This window comes from Trichomonas vaginalis, chromosome II (genome assembly GCF_026262505.1).
Source record: "Trichomonas vaginalis G3 chromosome II, whole genome shotgun sequence".
NCBI lineage: Eukaryota > Parabasalia > Trichomonadida > Trichomonadidae > Trichomonas > Trichomonas vaginalis.
The window spans coordinates 25198188-25216968 of record NC_067204.1 but is presented as its reverse complement, the minus strand read 5'-3'; the positions used below and the strand labels follow the sequence as shown (position 1 = coordinate 25216968).

At 34.1% G+C, this 18781-nt stretch overlaps 13 protein-coding genes across 13 annotated transcripts, besides 5 other annotated features; 9 read left to right on the top strand and 4 right to left on the bottom strand.

The window, feature by feature from the left end:
* Positions 1-669: 669 nt before the first annotated feature.
* Positions 670-10108: a mobile genetic element.
* On the top strand, positions 1361-1803 carry TVAGG3_0606700 (protein of unknown function, DUF4106 family; the record flags this gene model as incomplete). Its single annotated transcript, XM_051239901.1, has 1 exon — positions 1361-1803. A coding segment is annotated over one exon (443 nt), but the record flags the coding sequence as incomplete, so codon positions are not given.
* On the top strand, positions 1844-2376 carry TVAGG3_0606690 (protein of unknown function, DUF4106 family; the record flags this gene model as incomplete). Its single annotated transcript, XM_051239900.1, has 1 exon — positions 1844-2376. A coding segment is annotated over one exon (533 nt), but the record flags the coding sequence as incomplete, so codon positions are not given.
* TVAGG3_0606680 (protein of unknown function, DUF4106 family) lies at positions 3125-3832 on the top strand (the record flags this gene model as incomplete). Its single annotated transcript, XM_051239899.1, has 1 exon — positions 3125-3832. A coding segment is annotated over one exon (708 nt), but the record flags the coding sequence as incomplete, so codon positions are not given.
* TVAGG3_0606670 (uncharacterized protein) lies at positions 5432-6289 on the bottom strand (the record flags this gene model as incomplete). Its single annotated transcript, XM_001291719.2, has 1 exon — positions 5432-6289. One exon carries the CDS (start codon positions 6287-6289, stop codon positions 5432-5434), a length of 858 nt encoding a protein of 285 aa, XP_001291720.2.
* TVAGG3_0606660 (uncharacterized protein) lies at positions 6314-6562 on the bottom strand (the record flags this gene model as incomplete). Its single annotated transcript, XM_051239898.1, has 1 exon — positions 6314-6562. One exon carries the CDS (start codon positions 6560-6562, stop codon positions 6314-6316), a length of 249 nt encoding a protein of 82 aa, XP_051097722.1.
* TVAGG3_0606650 (uncharacterized protein) lies at positions 6608-7042 on the top strand (the record flags this gene model as incomplete). The annotated part of the gene is made up of 1 exon (XM_051239897.1): positions 6608-7042. The coding sequence occupies one exon, from the start codon at positions 6608-6610 to the stop codon at positions 7040-7042; it is 435 nt and encodes a 144-aa protein (XP_051097721.1).
* TVAGG3_0606640 (uncharacterized protein) lies at positions 7070-8644 on the top strand (the record flags this gene model as incomplete). The annotated part of the gene is made up of 1 exon (XM_051239896.1): positions 7070-8644. The coding sequence occupies one exon, from the start codon at positions 7070-7072 to the stop codon at positions 8642-8644; it is 1575 nt and encodes a 524-aa protein (XP_051097720.1).
* TVAGG3_0606630 (uncharacterized protein) lies at positions 8902-9144 on the top strand (the record flags this gene model as incomplete). The annotated part of the gene is made up of 1 exon (XM_051239895.1): positions 8902-9144. One exon carries the CDS (start codon positions 8902-8904, stop codon positions 9142-9144), a length of 243 nt encoding a protein of 80 aa, XP_051097719.1.
* Positions 9193-9429, top strand: TVAGG3_0606620 (uncharacterized protein; the record flags this gene model as incomplete). Its single annotated transcript, XM_001328308.2, has 1 exon — positions 9193-9429. One exon carries the CDS (start codon positions 9193-9195, stop codon positions 9427-9429), a length of 237 nt encoding a protein of 78 aa, XP_001328343.2.
* A 362-nt stretch (positions 10109-10470) lies between the features above and the next one.
* On the top strand, positions 10471-11055 carry TVAGG3_0606600 (uncharacterized protein; the record flags this gene model as incomplete). Its single annotated transcript, XM_051239894.1, has 1 exon — positions 10471-11055. The coding sequence occupies one exon, from the start codon at positions 10471-10473 to the stop codon at positions 11053-11055; it is 585 nt and encodes a 194-aa protein (XP_051097718.1).
* Positions 11056-11059: 4 nt separating this feature from the next.
* On the bottom strand, positions 11060-11293 carry TVAGG3_0606590 (serine threonine-protein phosphatase family; the record flags this gene model as incomplete). The annotated part of the gene is made up of 1 exon (XM_001582676.1): positions 11060-11293. The coding sequence occupies one exon, from the start codon at positions 11291-11293 to the stop codon at positions 11060-11062; it is 234 nt and encodes a 77-aa protein (XP_001582726.1).
* A 1611-nt stretch (positions 11294-12904) lies between these two features.
* Positions 12905-12957: a mobile genetic element.
* Positions 12958-13027: 70 nt separating this feature from the next.
* Positions 13028-13995: a mobile genetic element.
* A 57-nt stretch (positions 13996-14052) lies between these two features.
* Positions 14053-14104: a mobile genetic element.
* Positions 14105-16138: a mobile genetic element.
* TVAGG3_0606550 (phage tail repeat-like family) lies at positions 14991-15809 on the bottom strand (the record flags this gene model as incomplete). The annotated part of the gene is made up of 1 exon (XM_051239893.1): positions 14991-15809. The coding sequence occupies one exon, from the start codon at positions 15807-15809 to the stop codon at positions 14991-14993; it is 819 nt and encodes a 272-aa protein (XP_051097717.1).
* A 1438-nt stretch (positions 16139-17576) lies between the features above and the next one.
* On the top strand, positions 17577-18648 carry TVAGG3_0606530 (hydrogenosomal membrane protein 31 precursor; the record flags this gene model as incomplete). Its single annotated transcript, XM_001582678.2, has 1 exon — positions 17584-18534. The coding sequence occupies one exon, from the start codon at positions 17584-17586 to the stop codon at positions 18532-18534; it is 951 nt and encodes a 316-aa protein (XP_001582728.1).
* Between the last annotated feature and the right edge of the window lie 133 nt (positions 18649-18781).

The following is an 18781-nucleotide window of genomic DNA, read 5'->3' as shown; positions in this document are numbered from 1 at the left end:
CGTACATCTAATAACAACATGATTCATCACCTTTTCAAGCTCTGCAGTCAATTTTTTGAAATTTGATTGAAAAAAATGTAGCAAAAATTACATTTCATTAGGGAATATATGAGTTTCTCTGGAAACTGGCTTATAAATTTTAAACTTTGTCCAATCAACATGAATGCTTTGAGAAATGGGGATTGATTTTCTGGTAGAATCTGGAACAATTCAACCATGGATAAATGGATCATGTAATCATCATGAAATATTAGTGTTAGAGTTCAAAAGAAACAGAATGAGTGGAAATCAAACACAATCTGAATAATTTTAAACGTATACAATCTTTAAGTTTGTATTTTGAATTCTACATATATGATTGTGTAATTCGTTCTTTCAAATTTTCGGATTCAGGCATGTTTTGATAAAATTCATTCTCAAAAACGTCAATTAACAATTAAATTTAGTGCATTTTAAATATATGTACATATTATATTATATTAATTATATTAAATTCCCAAAATTTTAAGTTTTAAACAAAAATAAAAAATGTTCAAAATATGAAATTATGCATATGATATTAAAATTTACATGTAAGCATTTTTTTTGAATTGCTTTCAATTTTCATATTGAAATTTTTAAGATTTTTTTCTGAAATAATAGGCAAGCATATCAACCTAAATAATATTAAATTCAAAAAAAAGGTAGTGGGGCTTCCAGGCGCGTTGCGCCCTCTAGCCCCGAAGATGTTTAGTATAAATGAAGTTTTTATTCGGAAAATTGTTAGTCTTCTGGTGTGAATTCGGCAATTCTCGTGTCGAATGACCGTTGGATGTAACGAGGAAGATTTTGACGAACTTGGTATAAAGTTCTCAACATTATAAAGGATGTGGCGAGTGGGGCTTCCATTAGATAAAAATGAACTGACCAAAAAAGACAGATATTTAAATATTTGAGATAAACCGTTTTCGTCAACGGTAACACTCTCTATTTTTTTATTTTATTTAATAGTTACCGTTGGAAAAACGGTTTATCTCAAATATTGAATGAACTATAAACGTTTTTTGTTTTCTATATATACTTTTTTGTCCAACGGTAAAACTTTTTACACAACGGTTTTTGAGAGTCGTCGCCGTTGACTTTTTTGTAGAGCACTCAAAATAGTATAACTTTGTCCGGACAAGTAAGGATCTATCGTCGCTACAGGAAAAGTTACAGGCGTTCCAAGGAAGTATACTTTGAGAAGCCTTTTTCCCCTTATAGAATGAGATAGGACGGTTATTTTACAAAACTGACAACACTTTGACCGAGTAGTTTTTTGTGCTGAACAAAAAGTGTCATATAAACATCTGTCAAAAACTGCTTTTTAACTTCACTTAAAATGCCACGTAAGCTACGTAAGAATATACGTAAGAGGAAGGGAGCATTGAAACATCCAATAGTAAAACTGACACCACAACAACAGTTGCAACAACAAATGATGAATGACCCCACTATGTTGCAACAAATGTCAAGCAACCCTATGCTTTTAAACCGAGTTATTGGTGCACAGAGTGGAGGTTTAAGAGCGGCACTTTTAGCGAAAATGGCAGGCTATGGTGGAGCTGCAGACGGAACAGCTTATAACCCTCAAAGTCAAATGAATTTGAGTTCACTCAAAAATCAAATAACAGATGTCAAAAAGTCAAACATAGACATACAGAAACAAATAAGTGAAAACGAAAAGAAACTAGAATATGACAGACAGACAAAGAAACTAAATGAGTTAAACGTAGAGAAAAAGAAGAAAGAAGAACAACTGAAAGAACTAAGTACAGAGGAATATGCAAAAAAAGTGTCAGAAAAAGCAGCAGAAGTAGCAAAAATGGAACAAGATGTTATAAATTTGAAAAACCATACTACTCAATATAAAGTACTGAAAGATGAAGAGATAAAACAAAAAGCCATGAAGACATATATGGATAGCGATGAGTATAAAAAAGAAGTTGAAGCAAATGTAAAGGCAGAAAAACTTTTACAGTTGCAAAACCAAACCGTACAGTATGAAAACTTAGCACAAGAAAGTAAAAATAACGACGCAGCCATGCAAAAGGCAATGAAAAGCGCAGATATTATAAAAGCTAATAATGACTGGTTAGATGCCCAAGCCAACGCTAAAGCAGCCCAACTTATAGGGTCAATAAGGACAAAAATACAAGCGGATGAAGACAGTTCAAATGAAGCTTTAATGAATGCTGACTTTAAGAATGCCTTCGAAGCTCTTCATAGTAAGGTGAAACTAGTGAACGACTTCTCATCTGGAAAGAAACTGAAGTCTGAAGGTTTCGACAAAGAGTTAAGAGAAGTAGCACAAAATATGACGAAAATAACAGATGCAGCAACGAGACAGGCAGTTCAAAGTGCCTATGACGCCGTTAGAGCAGCTGTTGTGGAAAGTCAAGAAAAAGAGTTACAACAGACCAAAACAGACCTAGGAAATGCTTTCTTAAAAATGAAAAGTCAGGTAGGACATTATGCTGCAGATGGAACATATGTGCCAGCTGGTGGAACTTATATACCACCAAACCCTCCAAGAGAAGCACCTGCACCAGGACTACCTAAAACATTTACATCGTCACATGGACACAGACACAGGCATGCACCAAAACCAACACAACAACCAACAGTTCAAAATCCAGCACCACAACAACAACCAAAACCAACAGTTCAAAACCCTGCACAACAACCAACAGAGCAAAACCCTGCACAGCAGCCAACAGTTCAAAATCCTGCACAGCAACCACAAACAGAGCAAGGACATAAAAGAAGTAGAGAAAAAGGAAACCAAGAATTCTTAAAAATGCTTAAGGAAGATTATGGTTACCCAGATACTCTTGACTTTAGTGACAGATATAAAGAAGCTATTAGAAAGTTCAAGGAAGGAAATACTGACCCGAACCTATTTAGCTTTATGGTTCAGCATAAAATCGGATATAATCTCAAACCTGGAAAATACAAGCTCGCAAAGGGATATGATTTAATAGCATATCATCCAAATGACATGAATGAATTTACTCCGAGATATTTGATGTCAGAGCTAAATGATAATTCAACTCTCTTCATGAAACGCGTAAAAAATAGAGACAGAACGAAAGAAGAAAGGTTTATGAGTCCGGATGACTTAGATAGGGAACTTGTTAAAAACGGTCTCGGAATATATGAAATGCCAGCAGATGAGGTACAAGAAACTCCACAGGAAGAAGTTCAGATACAACCAGACATGGAAGAAATAGTTCAGCAACAACAGCTAGAAGAGCCTGAAGGAAACGAACAAGTCCCTCCTTTGGAAACTAACTTCACAGAACTAGATGAAGATTTGGAACAGCCGAAAAATCTTGACCCTCAACAAGTGTATGCGGAGAATATGGAATCTTTCCAAGAGTCTAAGAAAAATTCGGCTGACATAGTAGAAGGATATCGAAAAATGTTCACCGACATACAAAAGACTCCAACATCAGATGAAAATATTCAGCATAGAATGGAAGTACTGAAAGAAAATGTACGCAAATACAATAATCCTTTTTACTTACGACCATATAACGTTCAATCTTTGGCTGAACTCGGTGAAAATAAAAGGTTAAATTTCAACAAAACATATAGAAATGAAACATTGTTTAAAGTTCATTCAGAACCTAACCAATATGGAAACAAACCTACTTTTGTTTCTGCAGACTATGGAACTACAATGAGATGGGGTCATAAAGCTAATCCGGATAGGTGGTTCATAAACTTACAACCTCAATTCCAAGAAGTTGTAGACGCAATGGAATTGAATGGTGAACCAGATATAACTGGTATTTTCAGCGCGGCTTTAATGCCATTGAAAGATATGAAAGATGCAGATATTTTGGACCAGTATGAAATGAACATGGCTGAGGGAAATATAACACCTGACGTTCTAGAACATTTATCTCAAAGAACTACACAGAACCATAGAGATGGTATATTTGGTGAAGAGTTTAGAAAGAAAGTTAGGGAGAGAGAAGGAAGAGAACCTATTGTACATGACCTTGCAAACGAAAGTTTGCAAAATGTCATAAAAACTTACTTTGCAGACAATGAAATGAGAAGGGATGAATATTTAAGAAAACTCAAATGGACAGTACCAAATGAAATGTTAGTATTGAAAAACATGTTCCATGACAAAATAAAACCAACTACAGAAATAAATGACGCAAGACTGAAACGTTGGGTAAAAGCTTTCCCATTCACAAAAGATATTATTGGTTACATGGAAAGAAAACCAGAATGGCTACAAAAACATATATTTGGAAACGAGCTTATTCCATATGGACAAGCTCTGTTTGAAGAGCTTGAACCGGAAACTCAGGAAAGAGTCATGCAAACAATAAGCGAAGACTCAAATACAAACTATGACAAAATCTTTCTAGGATATAGGTTACCTGAGATGGGCGACCAGAGCCCAAAGGCAAAAAGGACATGGAAAATTTACAACATACTAGGTGAACATGAGGCAAAGATGCTACAACTTGAAGCAGAGGGCAAGTTACCAAAAGCGACACCAAAGAAGAAGAGAAGAGTAGAACAAAGTGAAAGTAGTGAAGAAGTAACTTCATCTAGTGAAAGATGAATAACCATAGTAAATGACAAAGATGCTATAAGATATGCCATCAGAAACTACAACCATATAGTGAAGTTCGAAGGTTTGGATGGTTCAGATAAAACTATTTTCAAGCTAACGAAAAGCATTTGCAGACACTTTAACTTCTGTCCACTTGGTGTTAACATTCTGTCTATGTCGAAGAGAATAATGAACGAAGTATTCTGTACTGCAGAAGATATGGGTCTTCAAATATTTTACCAGGACTGTGATAGCATGCATATTTTCAATGAAGACATACCAAAGCTTGCAGCAGAGTTTAAGAAGAGATACGGTCGCGAACTTATAGGAAAGAACCTTGGTCAATTTCATTCTGACTTCGCAGAAATAACACCTGGAAAACAAAGTTTAGCATACAAGTCAATATTTTGTGGAAAGAAGACCTACATAGACTTACTCACTAACGATTTAAATGAAGTTGCATTCCATGCACGTTGCAAAGGTGTCAAACAAGACGTCCTTGCTTTAACAGCAAATGAAATGTTTCCTGAAGCTATACAATGCTATTACAATGAAGATAAGAACATTCACATACCTGTTGGAACATATGACAAAGACTCTGAGTTCAGTTTAATGAAACTTTACAAAGCACTTTATGACGGTCAAGAGATTGGATTTGACTTATGTAAGTCATGTCAACCTTGCTTTGAAGAGAAGTTTAACTTCTCAATAACGACTAAAACAAGCTTTATTCGTAAGTTGAAGTTCTGAGGTCATTTATTTTTGTCAGCAATGAGGTCATTCGTGATAAAAATAAGCCGCTAGCGGCAAGGGCGAAGCCCATGTGGTCATTTACAATACTGCGATGGTAGAGTTTAAGAGTTGTGCTTCAATGTAGAGACAGTCCTTATGGTCTGGAGGTAAGAACACTGGGCAGTTATGGTCATGAGTGGAGAACATGTCTATCCAAAACTCACGATTGAAGCCAGTTAATTTATAGTATTTAGGGTTAGGAAGTGGTGAAGTTCTTGTATGACCAATGAACTCATTTTCAACTCCCTTACTTAAGTTTGAATATAATATAGCTTGCTTTCTATCCCAAATGCCAGGTGTTACAATCATTGAAAATTCATTTTTCCTCGGAAGCATTGCATCATAATTGAAAACATTCTTGAAATCATCACTTGGTTCAGAGATTTGAAATCTTATACGTAATGGATTTTCTTTCTTTTTAGCTACTTCATTGAATGGTGAATATATAACAAACTGACAGTCATGAGTTCCATCTTCATTTTCATTAAATTCATAATGAAAGTCTATAAGTTGTGGCCGACTACCTTCTTCTTTCAGTTGTGCAAGAAACTCACGTAAAGGCTGTAAAGTTTGTACTTCAATGTTGAACTTTTTCTCGAACATCTCATTAAATGAAATCATACATTGCAACAATGTTGTATCGTCTTTAAAGTATTTGTATATGTGAATGTTTTGGGCGCTTAAAGACTGTTCGTCATTTTCTATCTCGACTTGAAGTATAAAGTCAACCTTTCTGAAAGCACGTGTTATATACATAGATGTTATGCCAATGTACTTCTCTTCATTTATGTTCACAATCCAGTCTGTTGGAAACTTAAACGTTACTCTGTTCCCCTTTATTTTGACGTCAGGGTTTTCACTACTGAACGCAACAGATAAAGGTATTTGTCTATACATTTAATTCGGATAAAAATAAACCATTTACTCTTTCTTTGCTTCAGCTTCTTTAGCTTCTTCTCTAGCTTTTTTCGCCAGCAAACGTGGGTTCTTCTGTCTTCCAGCAGCTAATGCAGCAAGTTGTTTTTCACTAAGTTTTCTCTTTGGTCTCTCTGGCTTTTGTTCTTGTTTTTGTTCCTTCAGTTCGGATAAAATTTGCTCACGAATTTCTTTCTTCAATGCTTCAACATCTATGACCCCTTGGGTCTTGTCCGTAGGGCTTGTCTGAGTCATTTGACTGCAGATAAAAAACAAAATTAAAACTTTAACCGATGTAAAATGAGCTTGTCAAAATCAGAGCGAGAGTCTATTATATTAAATGACGCAAGAGGAATACAACATCCTTTCTATTACGTAAGTCAGAGTAAAGATGGTAAAATATATGTAAGAAAAAGAAAGGTTCCATTAGCGAATGCAGAAAGCGACAACATTAAGGTGTATGGCAAGGGTGAAGTCCACGAAGTCCATATAAAACCTTCTATTCAAACTGAAAAGTCAATAGAACCAGAAGAAAAGAAGCCAGATGTACTTTCAATAACGAACCAAGAGCTTATTGCAAAGTTCGTGAATTTCATTGAAAAACAAACCGAGTCAAAGAATCCTGACCCGCCAGTGAAAGAAGTTGAGACAAAAGAGAATGTACAGTTCATTGAAAATGTCAAGAAACAACTTCCACCACGAATGCCAAGAAGAAGAGTGAGAATAATGAAGTAAATAGATATTTTTATCTGAAGTAAATACATGCAGAACGAACAGCTAAACGAATTTACTCCAGCAGAGCATATTCATCAGATTCGCTCATATTTCGATATCATAGACAATGCAGTTCAAATTGGTGACACTAATAGAAAATATTCTGACGCAAAGATTCCATCACAACCTGGAACTGCTAAAGATAACACATGGGTAACATTCAATCTCTCACCTCCTGGTGAAAATATGTTGGACCTTTACAATACATTCATTACGTATAAAATGGAAGGTCAATTTATTGTAGATAAAGAAATTGGTTCAGGTTCCAATAAAACAAACCCACCAGGATTTTGGATTGGTTTCGATGACGCTTTCTATGCAGTTGCTGGATATCAAATCCTTGCAAATGGTCGTATCGTATATTCTCAAGACAACGCAAGAGAAGAAGCATATATAACTTCAAACTCACAAACTACCGAACAAATAAAGAAAGTAGATGTTTTCTCAAAGACTCGACATGAAGATGTATGGAGTCATTCGGGAACATGCAGAACAGGACAAATTGTTAGTGGTCCAATTACAGCAGGAAAATCATTTGATTTTAAGCTTCGTTTAAGAATTCCTGTTAGAAGATTCCTTCCATTAGAAGCTATTCGATTTATTCCAGCTTTTGCAGGAAACATTCAGCTTAAAGTAAAGTTCAGTAGCGACGCCTTACAATGCACATCTATATCTGTAAATGATATCATTGCTTTCAATCCAACTCTTAAAGTTGCATTTGCTTCAGATTCAAATCCACCGACAAATAAATTTGTTCCATGGAATGAACCATTCACTATGATAACGAAGTCAGTAGAAGCTAGTGGAACAGTTACTATTACAACTGTAACCCAGCAACTATTTCGAACAAAGATGGATTTTAATGAATGTTTTATTCATCCAAAGTCATTCTCTTTAGACCCTAACATTTATACAGAACTTGTAGAACATTATACAAACGAGGCTTTATGTTTTCCTGTTAAAGTTATGGATTGGATTCCTATGGACGGTTCATTCTCAAAGAATACAGATAGTTCAAGTGCAACATTTACAGCAGCTTATACGCCTATTAATGTTAAAAGTATTTGGGCACTATTTAGAAAGAAAGACAACTATTATGTTAATTTTGAGAACCCTAAGTTTAAATATCTTCAGCTTTCCATGGGAGCTTATGGAAATATGCCTGCAGAACCCGAAAAATCATATGGACCTGTATTTTATGAAATGGTTGCGAACGCCTGCAATACAAACAATGATATGATAGGATTTAATGAAGATGTTATGAGGTCATTGGTGGATGATGGTAGTGTGGAACATAAATGGGATAGCTATGACAACACACATTTCTTATGTGGTTTTCCAACAGAAGTGGACTTTTGCTTCCAGCAAGGTCAAACATCTACTGCTCCAATAACATACAAATTGTCTGTTAAAGGACCTATTGAACTAGCAACTGAAAATGTACCAAAGCCACTTATTGGATTTATGAGGGATTGTTGCTTTGCCATTCAGGTGCGTGCTAATGGAATCCCAATAATAAGATTAGATGACTATAACTTAGCTACGGACGACGGTGAGGAATAAAGGATGAACGTTTATTTTAAAGCTTATAAATGAGTTCTTCATCAAGCTCTCGTGAACCTTCACCATCTATGAAACAAACTTTACCAAACGATTATGGAGCACCTCTTGAATATTTCTTACGAGCTGCACAATGGCAAAGAGCAGTCTCACCAAGGTTAGGTGTTCCACCAGCTCCTGTCAAAAATAGCATTTGGTCAAGTCCTTATATAAGATATGGTCTCCCACTAGGTTTGCTAGCTACAGCAGGAGCAGTTATGATGTTGAAAAGAAATAAAGCAAATGTTGTAAATAATACTGAAGTAGCTGAAGTTAAACAAACTCCAACACCTTCGCCAAAACCAACGTCAAAACCAACGCCTTCACAAGCAAAACCTTCAATGACTCCTGAACCTATGGAAGTACAAACTCCTGTTCAAAAGTCAACTCCTAAACCGACTCCAACATTTAAACCAGAACCTACTCCTCAAATAAATCGTAAAACTCCTGCGTTTCCTTACTGAAAAAATAACGTTATTTTTATTTAATATTAAAATTTTTATTTGATTGAAATGACAAATAAAGTCACTGAAGCAATGAAACAAAAGTTTTTGGTAGAATACATTAAATCAGGAACTATTCCAGAAGGTTTTTACATTCATACTATGAAGGATGGTAGAGTTCAGTTTAGAAAGATAAAGCAACCATTAGATAAAGAAGGAATTTTGAGAAAGATTAAACTTCATGAGGACAACATTGCTGAACTTAAGAAGAAGTTAGAAGAGTTGGAGAAAGGAAGAGAGTTATAAAGCAATGAATTCAACAGGGTGAAAAAACAGGTGAAAAAAGAGGTGAGATTTCACCACTTCACCTAAATTTATTTTTGTGCTATGTTTTCATACGTGTGAGGGTGGTGATATCATTAATTTTTAAGTTTATTTTTTATTTTATTTTTATATAAATGACGAAAACTATTGAGATAACAAACTACAACGATCATGAGTTCAAGAACTTGTTCTTCGTTCCTCGTGAAAATACATTCTATCAGATACGAGGGAGAAAGGGTAAAGTTAGTTTGAGCGTTTATGAAGGAATGAAGAATGGAAAGTTTATACAAGCATACGATACAAACGGTAAACGTGTTTCATTAGCTTTGTCAAAACTTACTAACATTTATTTTGACAGTGACTTTGACTCTGACGATTGGAGCGACAGCAGCGATACTGAAGAATATGAAGTATTGTGTGAAGCACAGCAATGGGAGGAGTTGCAATACTTTTGTAAGTGAGAACGTTTATTTTTTACAGTAGTGAAGTCGTTTGTGAAAACGTTAGTGAGGTGAAGTGGTTGGTGGCTTTATAAATATTTAAGGTTAAGTTGGTGTTTGTGTTGTAAAATATACGTTAACGGTTTTGTAAAGTGTCAAATTCACATATAATGGGTAAGGAGGCTCGCACTGCCTCCGTACACAATATATGTATACTAACTGTTGTGTTCTTATTTAGAGCTTGCATAATGAGTTGTCGGTTGTGTTGTATTTCTCTCATAGACGCTGTTTCATTTGACATTTTTATTATAGATAAAATATGCTTCCAATAGAAAAAGAAAATTCTAGAGTTGCTACAACTAAACCATTAGATGAACTTTTTACTAATGTCGGTCAAAAGTTTGAGACAGATACCGTAAAGCATGAAGGCTATCGTTTTGACTACCCATTAAGATGGTTAAGAGACCCATCTGTCACAAAAGCTATTGGCTTTCGAAGAATAAAGTTTGTGTCTGTAGAAGATAAAAGTTTTCCATTTATTGTAAGGTTTCATATAGATTATACATCTGAAGGGCAACGAAAAATGTGGGAAGAAATTGAGCTAATACAAGTTGACCTCTCATCTTCTCTACAGACTGCATTAAAAAATATAGAAGATAAAATAAATTCATGTTATGCAAAATATGCTGATGAATATGCGAATACCGATAGCACACTTTATGTGAGAATTGTATATGACAAACAAAATTCACAAGTGTCATTTCAAATCTACGAAGACAATCCAAATAAAGACGAACAAATATATACAGAATTCACTGCAATGTCATGGTATTATTTGCAAAGAATGTTAAATCAGAAAGTTGAACCTCCTTTAGCAAATATCTACAGTCGATATGCAAGAGATGAACCATATTTATTTAAAGATGTTTTCGACCCAGATGCTATTATTGTTCATGCTTCATTTTCTGGCGCCCAAAACTCTTTCTTATGCTTGGCAAATGACTTTTACGAAAAACCTACAAAGTTATACGAACCACCAAGTGGAAGTATTTCAGACTTTCAAGTATGGTTTACTACAGATGGAAGAAAAAGAATAATTCCATTATACCATGCGTTTTACTTAGAACTTAGTTTCATATACAACTACTATCGAACGATAAAAATATAACTTTTTAATATACCGGTTGTGGTTGCCAACTTGACTGTGGTGCAGGTTCAGGCTGTTGTATTACAGGAGCTTGTTCTTCTGGTTCAGGGTCTTTAGGTATAATACCAACAAACTGACCTACTCTTTTACCAATATTTTTGACACCGTTCCATACTCCTCTTCCGACAGATTTTATTCCATTCCATATACCTCTTCCAACATTTCGAAAGAAGTTTCCTATCTTACTGAAGAAACCCATTTTACTATATGTAAAAATCTAATGTCCGCCTAGTCTCTTACGTTTCCTGTTGAGTTCCATAGCATTCTTTAACTGGAGCTCATACATTCTGTTTCTCCTCTGGTAGAAAACATATTCTGGGTCAACTCCTGTGTTCGCGTCATCTGCATAAAGTTGTTTATATCCCACTTCAGGGTTTGTATAAAACTCTTTCCATCTCATATTTGCATACCATGGTGGCAAACCTAACGCAGCGTCATTTGACATGTGTTGTGCATGAAAAATAGCGTGACTTCACTTTTGACAAAAACTGACACTATTTCTGATGGTTTTGTCATTTATTTGTCAGATTTATAAATGGATAATAATGCTGTAAATCAGATATTAATTAAAAATATTTAAGATTTATGTTCGAATTGAAAAGCAAAATGATATTTTTTTAATTGAAAAACGTTAATATCTGATATTTTGAAGTTTTTAATATTTGTTAGTATCTTAAATTATTGAATGCATACGTTTTTTATGTTCTCAATTTTAAAAAAATTGTGAAGAATTTAGTTTTTTGGAGATGGATGTTTAATATTTGTGAGTGAGAATGCAAGCAGGAGTTTGGTATTTTAAGGCTAGGTTGAGATAGGTTTCCCATTATATTATCTGCGAATATATTGTTTGAAAATTCAAGATATAAAAATATATTATCAAAAAATTTTATATTTTTAAATACAATAGGGTGGAAATATAGTACGATGAGATAGCAATGATATATTTTATAATGGGAGGTAATCTGAAGATAAGTAGCAAATTTTATGCGATTTTGATTGGGAGTTGGAGGGTGTGAGTACTATAGCATGTAATAGTATCTCACACCCTCCAATTCTTCCTATGGCGCCGAAAAATTTTTGGTGAAATGCGACGACATTTCACCAAAAAATTTTCGGCGCCATATAGAGAACTATAGTCTGCGAGGTACTGATTCTATCTATGTACCTCGCAGACCATAGTTCTCAGCCAAAATGTCAAAAATTTCGGAAATTCGAAATAATTTTTTTGAGAAAAAATTAACCGTTTAACATAATATTTATAATATTGCTTATTCAATTAGACGGATTAAAAATTATATGTTTTCTTTTTATTTTTTCAATTCAATTATTAGCTGACTCGAATTTGTATAAGTTTTTTAAAATAGATATCAAAAATTAAATATAAAAAAGAAAACAATTAAGAATATTAAAGTAAATTCTTTATTAAGAAACAATAAAATGAAAATATAAAACTTTGTATGATTTGAGTGGATATTGAGAGTAATTTGTGAGTGTGCTTCAGCTGCATATGTAAGATTGTTCGGATTTAATTAAAAATTGTAAATTTTTTGTCTTTATATCAAACTATTCGACAAAACTTTGTATGATTTGAGTGGATATTGAGAGTAATTTGTGAGTGTGCTTCAGCTGCATATGTAAGATTGTTCGGATTTAATTAAAAATTGTAAATTTTTTGTCTTTATATCAAACTATTCGACAAAACTTTGTATGATTTGAGTGGATATTGAGAGTAATTTGTGAGTGTGCTTCGGCTGCATCCGCTAATTCCTTCTTCATTCTTAACATTCTTTGTTTTATTTAGAACTATATTATCTTATTTCTAAAAATAATACTGAATTTTTTAAAAAATCCAAATGTAATAAATGTAAGTGTTTATTCCTTAACTTCCTTTTTGTGATTTTTTGAATTTTCTTGTTTTTGAAATTATTTGTTAATCTCTAAGATTTTTTTCGAAGCCTGGTTCAGCGCAGAGATCTTTTGTCCATTTGGGGCCTCTTTCCCAGGCCTCAAATGGAGTCAATTTCTCCCCAAAGAGTTTGAATAATGCGGAGTGTTTCCATACCCTATTATACTGGGAAACAACATTGGGGATGAACTCAAAGACGTTCACTCCAGGGTTTGTCTTGAAAAGAGTCTCCCAACTCCTTTCAATTTTTCCATTTTCCTCTGGAGAGTACGGATGAGTTTTGAAATGTTTTATATTGAATTCTTGGCAAACCGCTTCAAAATCTTTTCCAATGAATTCTGTTCCATTATCTGTGAGAATTCCATGTGGAACTAATTTGACTAAATCAATTGCGTGACGAAATACTCTGGCAGTATTTTTCATTTCTTTTGTATCGAAAACATCCCAGCAAATAATGTATCTGCTTCTGTCATCAAGAAATGAAATTAAATATTGAAGGTTACCGTTATCGTCCTTCAGAAATTTCAAATCAGTATGCCACAATTGATTAACATATTGAGCAACGTATTCATGTGGATGTTCGTCGATTTTCTGATGCCTGTGAAATGTAAACAAATGTTGTTGATTGAAAATTTTGAAAGCATCGTTGAATGTAAATCTTTCGACTTTTTCGAAATATGATTCTTTGATCCTTTTGTATCCAATGTCATATTGTGCTTTAATTTCCAAAATTTTGTATACATCTTCCTCAAAAATTTTTTTCTTTGGTCTTCCTCTTTCTTTTATTGGATAGCCGAGTAGTACGAAAATTTTTTTCAAACGTTCTTTTCCTATTGAAAGTGTTTTTGCCGTATCTTCGAGAGTTACATTTGGATTATTAATGTATTCTTGATATTTTTCTTCAATTACGTTGAGAACCTGATCGGCGGGAACGGTTGGGAGTTGAAAAGTTTTAAGATCTTCTGGGTTTTCGAGATGAACCAAGATGTCTTCCATTTTTTAATTTGTAAATTTTTCAATTTTTCAAAAGATAATTTAAAAATACTAGTTATTTGATAAAATTTGTTTATTTTAAATAAAACAATTTTTTTGAAAAAATTATATTAATGATTTGAAGGCAAAAGCCAAAAACTTAATAGATAAAACGCTCTTTCTATATAGATCAACTTCTATTATTAAATTTATAAAAATGGAGAGATTTTGCAAGTTATTTTCTAATATATTATATTTATAATCATTTTATTTATCCCATTAATAATTGTGAACCCAGAACATCTTCCCTTCAAAGTGCCAAGCATCAACACACATTCTCACTCACAAATTTTTAAAACTCATTGCCAAAAATCTAAAAAACTCACAATTTTTTTTAAATTGATAACCCTCAAACCGTTTCCAATCAATAATTTGAGAGTCTATATGATAATGTAAAAGTTAAAACATTCAAGTATTTAAGTATTTCTTTAAAATATTAAGTTTTTTATTTTTCCAATAAAATTCTAATATCAAATATTTTTATTTAACGATTAATTTTATTTATATTTTTATAGTTTTTTTTAAGAAAAAATATTGTTAGGGGTTTATGGATTTTCAATTAATATACAAGATAATTCATGAATGTATATATTTCCAAGTTTTTAAGGATGCAACACTTTACATTTGTAAACTGTCAAAAATGAAGTCACGCTATTTTTCATGCATTACAGCGTCATTTGACATGGCAGTTTGCATTTGTACATCTGTTGGCACTTGACCATAGTTTGCCATTGCAGTTTGTATTCTAACTTCATTTGGAATATTCTCTGGGTTTGGTTGTCCAGGTTGCTGTGCATTCGCTAAGTTCTGTGCGTCCATTTAATATTAGATAAAAATATCTCTTACGAGTACATATGCTGAACATTTGCAGGCATTGGTTCATCTTCATATTCTCTGTACTTTTCTGCCACGTCAAATAAATAAATGACACAATGGAAAAAACCTAAAACAAGTAGTCCTATTTCAAACCACATTTACTTACTAATAAAATTTCTTTGTTATGACACTTTCTCCAGTTTATAGGACCTCTCTCATATTCTATCTTGTCATATATAAACTCATAGTCATGTATGTCCTCTAACCATCTCATAACGGTTTCCAAACCACTTTTATCGGATGTAAAGTAAAAGCATGGATGGTTATGTATAACGTCTAAAGTTTCTAAAGAGTCTCTCAAAGTCCAGTCTACTTGGTATTGAAAATCCCATGTGTTATAGAACGGCGGGTCCACTATAAAGAAAACATTTTCCTTGTCTTTATATTTTTCATACAACTCTGTCCAATGACATCTCACAAACTCTATACCCTCAATATATTTTTCTATGTCCTCTTTGAAAACATTTGTATAGTTAAGATATAAAACTTTTGACATAAGTGTTTCAATGTCATGAACTCTTATAGCACCACTATATAATAGTCTAGCAGATATACTATCCCAGTCTATATATTCTGCTTTTTTCAAAACCTCTCTCACAATATTTTTCTTATCTAATGGTATACGTTCCATCTTACCTATAGGTATCTTTTCTTTTAACTCTTTCAATATATTGTTTGTGTCTGGAATATGTTTGAGACGGTCCATATAGTTGTCGAAGTCATTGCATATAATCTTTGAGTCTGGGAATATTGTATGACATAAATGGGATATATAGAAACTTCCACCGAACAAATCTACAAATGTTAGACCATTCGGTAGTTTCTTAAGTTCTCTCAATATAATATCTTTGCATCTACTCTTATTTCCAAAGAACGGTAACGGCGGTTTTGTAAAATTCATTTATATATAATAATAAAAATGTTTTTACCCGAAAAGTGATAGAAAAGTGACAAAACATGAAAGCATATATAATTTGTGAAAAGTGACACAAAAAGTGATATTTAAAAAAGTGACACCATTAATATGATGTAAATAACAACGGTTTTGGTTTTGTCACCGGCTGGTCGGCTGGGGTTCGGTCCTCCTCTTGGGTCTTGGGCAAAATTTCTTATGGGCTAGAGGGCGCAACGCGCCTGGAAGCCCTCCGAATAAAAACTTCATTTATACTAAACATCTTCGGGGCTAGAGGGCGCAACGCGCCTGGAAGCCCCACTACCTTTTTTTTAATTCCATGCGTTAATTTCCCCTCAAAAGTCATTGACCGCCTCTCAATCTAGATTTTGTGAGTACTTTAGTAGAAAAATATGTATCAAAATCAATAGTATAATAAACATGAATCCAAATATTCTATTTTCGTATATTGAATTAGAGGAATAAGAAATTTTAAATGATATTGAATTCTTTGTAGCTTTTAAATCCAAAAATTATTGACATGTATCTCACACTTCGTCTAAATATTTGAATGACGAAGCTAAATTAAGAACTACAGACTAATAAGATATTTCATATCAAAAATTCTTTATTTCAGGCCAAAACTTGAGAGTAAAATAGAAAAGGTCTTGAAATTTAAGATGTCCACATTAAATGTGATTAAAACCATTAAAATCGATTCAAAGTGATAAATAACGGATTTTTAATATCAAAAGTAACATTTACGCTCATTTTCCATGAAAGAGTGTTTTATACTATCTCATGCATCATCAGTACCTTGACTATTAATGAATGTCAGCTTGCTTAATTAACTCCGATCAATTTGAAAACATTCATATCGAAATTTCTAATGCGTGGCATCGTTTCTACAGAAACATATGGAACGCATATTGGAATCGTTTGTAATCTTTTTGGACATGTTAATTCGATTGGTGATTATAAAATAATTCGATCTATTTTTGGATCATTCATAGTTTTGCTGAGGATTTCCATAAGATGTGTTAACAATAATACTATAGCCTAATACCACGTAAAATGGCTCGTTTATATATATATATGCTTGGAACTGATCTAATAAGGTGAAAGTGAATAGATACTAACAAAAATTATCAGCTAAATCATTCGAATCGCATCAAGAAAGGCAGTGATTAGCAATAATATCAATTATAACCGAATTAACCAAATTTGGTCAATGAAATATGAAGGTGGTTTCTTTTTTGTTAAATTTTTCTTGTTGATGTTAGTACAAGGTACATGAAACCACAAAATTTATGAATACATAAACTGAAAATCGGTTCAAAAAAGTGAAATTTGTATGAAACTGACGGGTGTCGTTCTTTCCAAGAAAAATCTATCTACTTCTCCCATTATTGTGTCTCTGATCGTATGAACATCATACATGGGGTTGATTAAAGGGATTGCAATGATGCTGTATTGTTTTTATTGATGAGAAAGCTTACGATTTTGAATTTTTGCAAAAAATAATTCAATTTTGAGGCTCTGATCGCTTTATACGGGAAAGAGAAATGTGCTGTAAAATGCAACATAGATAATGGATAACCCAGTAAATTTTTTTGGAGAAAAAAATTCAAGGCACAAAAAATTTGATAAAAAAATAACATCTTCTTTTGTTTGTCCAAATTAAATGGTGAAACAAAGACAGGTTTATTCGAGAATATCTAGTTTGAGAAAAACCGTCAACTTAGACCATGAAAATTTTGAAGGTGTGAGTTCACTTTTTCTAATGGCACAGCCAGCAGAACAGATCCTCATCGCTACATCTCCAAAGCCATCCCTCTCACCAGTTGAGCGCCTTTCCGTCGGCTTCATCGCTGGTACACTTTCCCGTACACTTACATCCCCACTTGATGTCGTTAAGATGCTCATGCAAGTTTCCTCCCGCGGTGGTTCCGCTAAGGATACAATTGCTCAACTCTGGAAGGAGCAGGGCATCGCCGGCTTCTGGCGTGGCAACTGGGCTGCTTGCATCAGACTCGGCCCACAATCCGCTATCAAGTTCTACGCTTACGAAGAACTCGAGAAGCGTATCGGCAAGGGCAAGCCACTTGTCGGCATCCAGCGTACAGTCTTCGGCTCCCTCTCTGGTGTTATCTCCCAGGTTCTCACATACCCACTTGATGTCATCCGTACACGTATCACAGTCTACTCAGGCAAGTACACAGGTATCTTCAACTGCGCATTCACAATGCTCAAGGAAGAAGGATTCACATCACTCTTCGCTGGTATCGTCCCAACAGTTATGGGCGTTATCCCATACGAAGGCGCTCAGTTCTACGCTTATGGTGGCCTCAAGCAACTCTACACAACAAAGATTGCCCCAGGCAAGCCAATCTCACCATGGGCTAACTGCCTTATCGGTGCCGCTGCTGGTATGTTCTCACAGACATTCTCATATCCATTCGATGTTATCAGGAAACGCATGATGCTCAAGGATGAGAAGGGCAAGCCAATCTACAGCGGCATGATGCAGGCCTTCTCTACAGTTTACGCCAAGGAAGGCGTTGCCGGCCTTTACCGTGGTGTTGGCCTCAACCTTATCAAGGTTGTCCCATTTGCTGCCCTCCAGTTCACAATCCTCGAAGAAACACGCCGTGCCTTCTTCAAGGTTCGCGCTGCTATCGACCAGAAGAAGGTCGAAGAGATCAAGGGAAAGGTTGCTCCAAAGAAGAAATAAATAACTATAATTTGAGGAAGTCTTATATAAGGAAATTGAATTAAATTATTTTTTTATAGTTATTTTATCGTTTTCTCTTAATCTAAATAAACAAACAAACAATTAAAAACATTCTAATGAATGAGTTAACTTCATTTCTTTGACCAAATTTCATATGAAATATCATGTCTGAGACAAAACTAGCCAATTCATAGTCATCTCATCATTTTATCCAAAGTTGTTTAAGTTCCTCAAGCCAATAATTAAT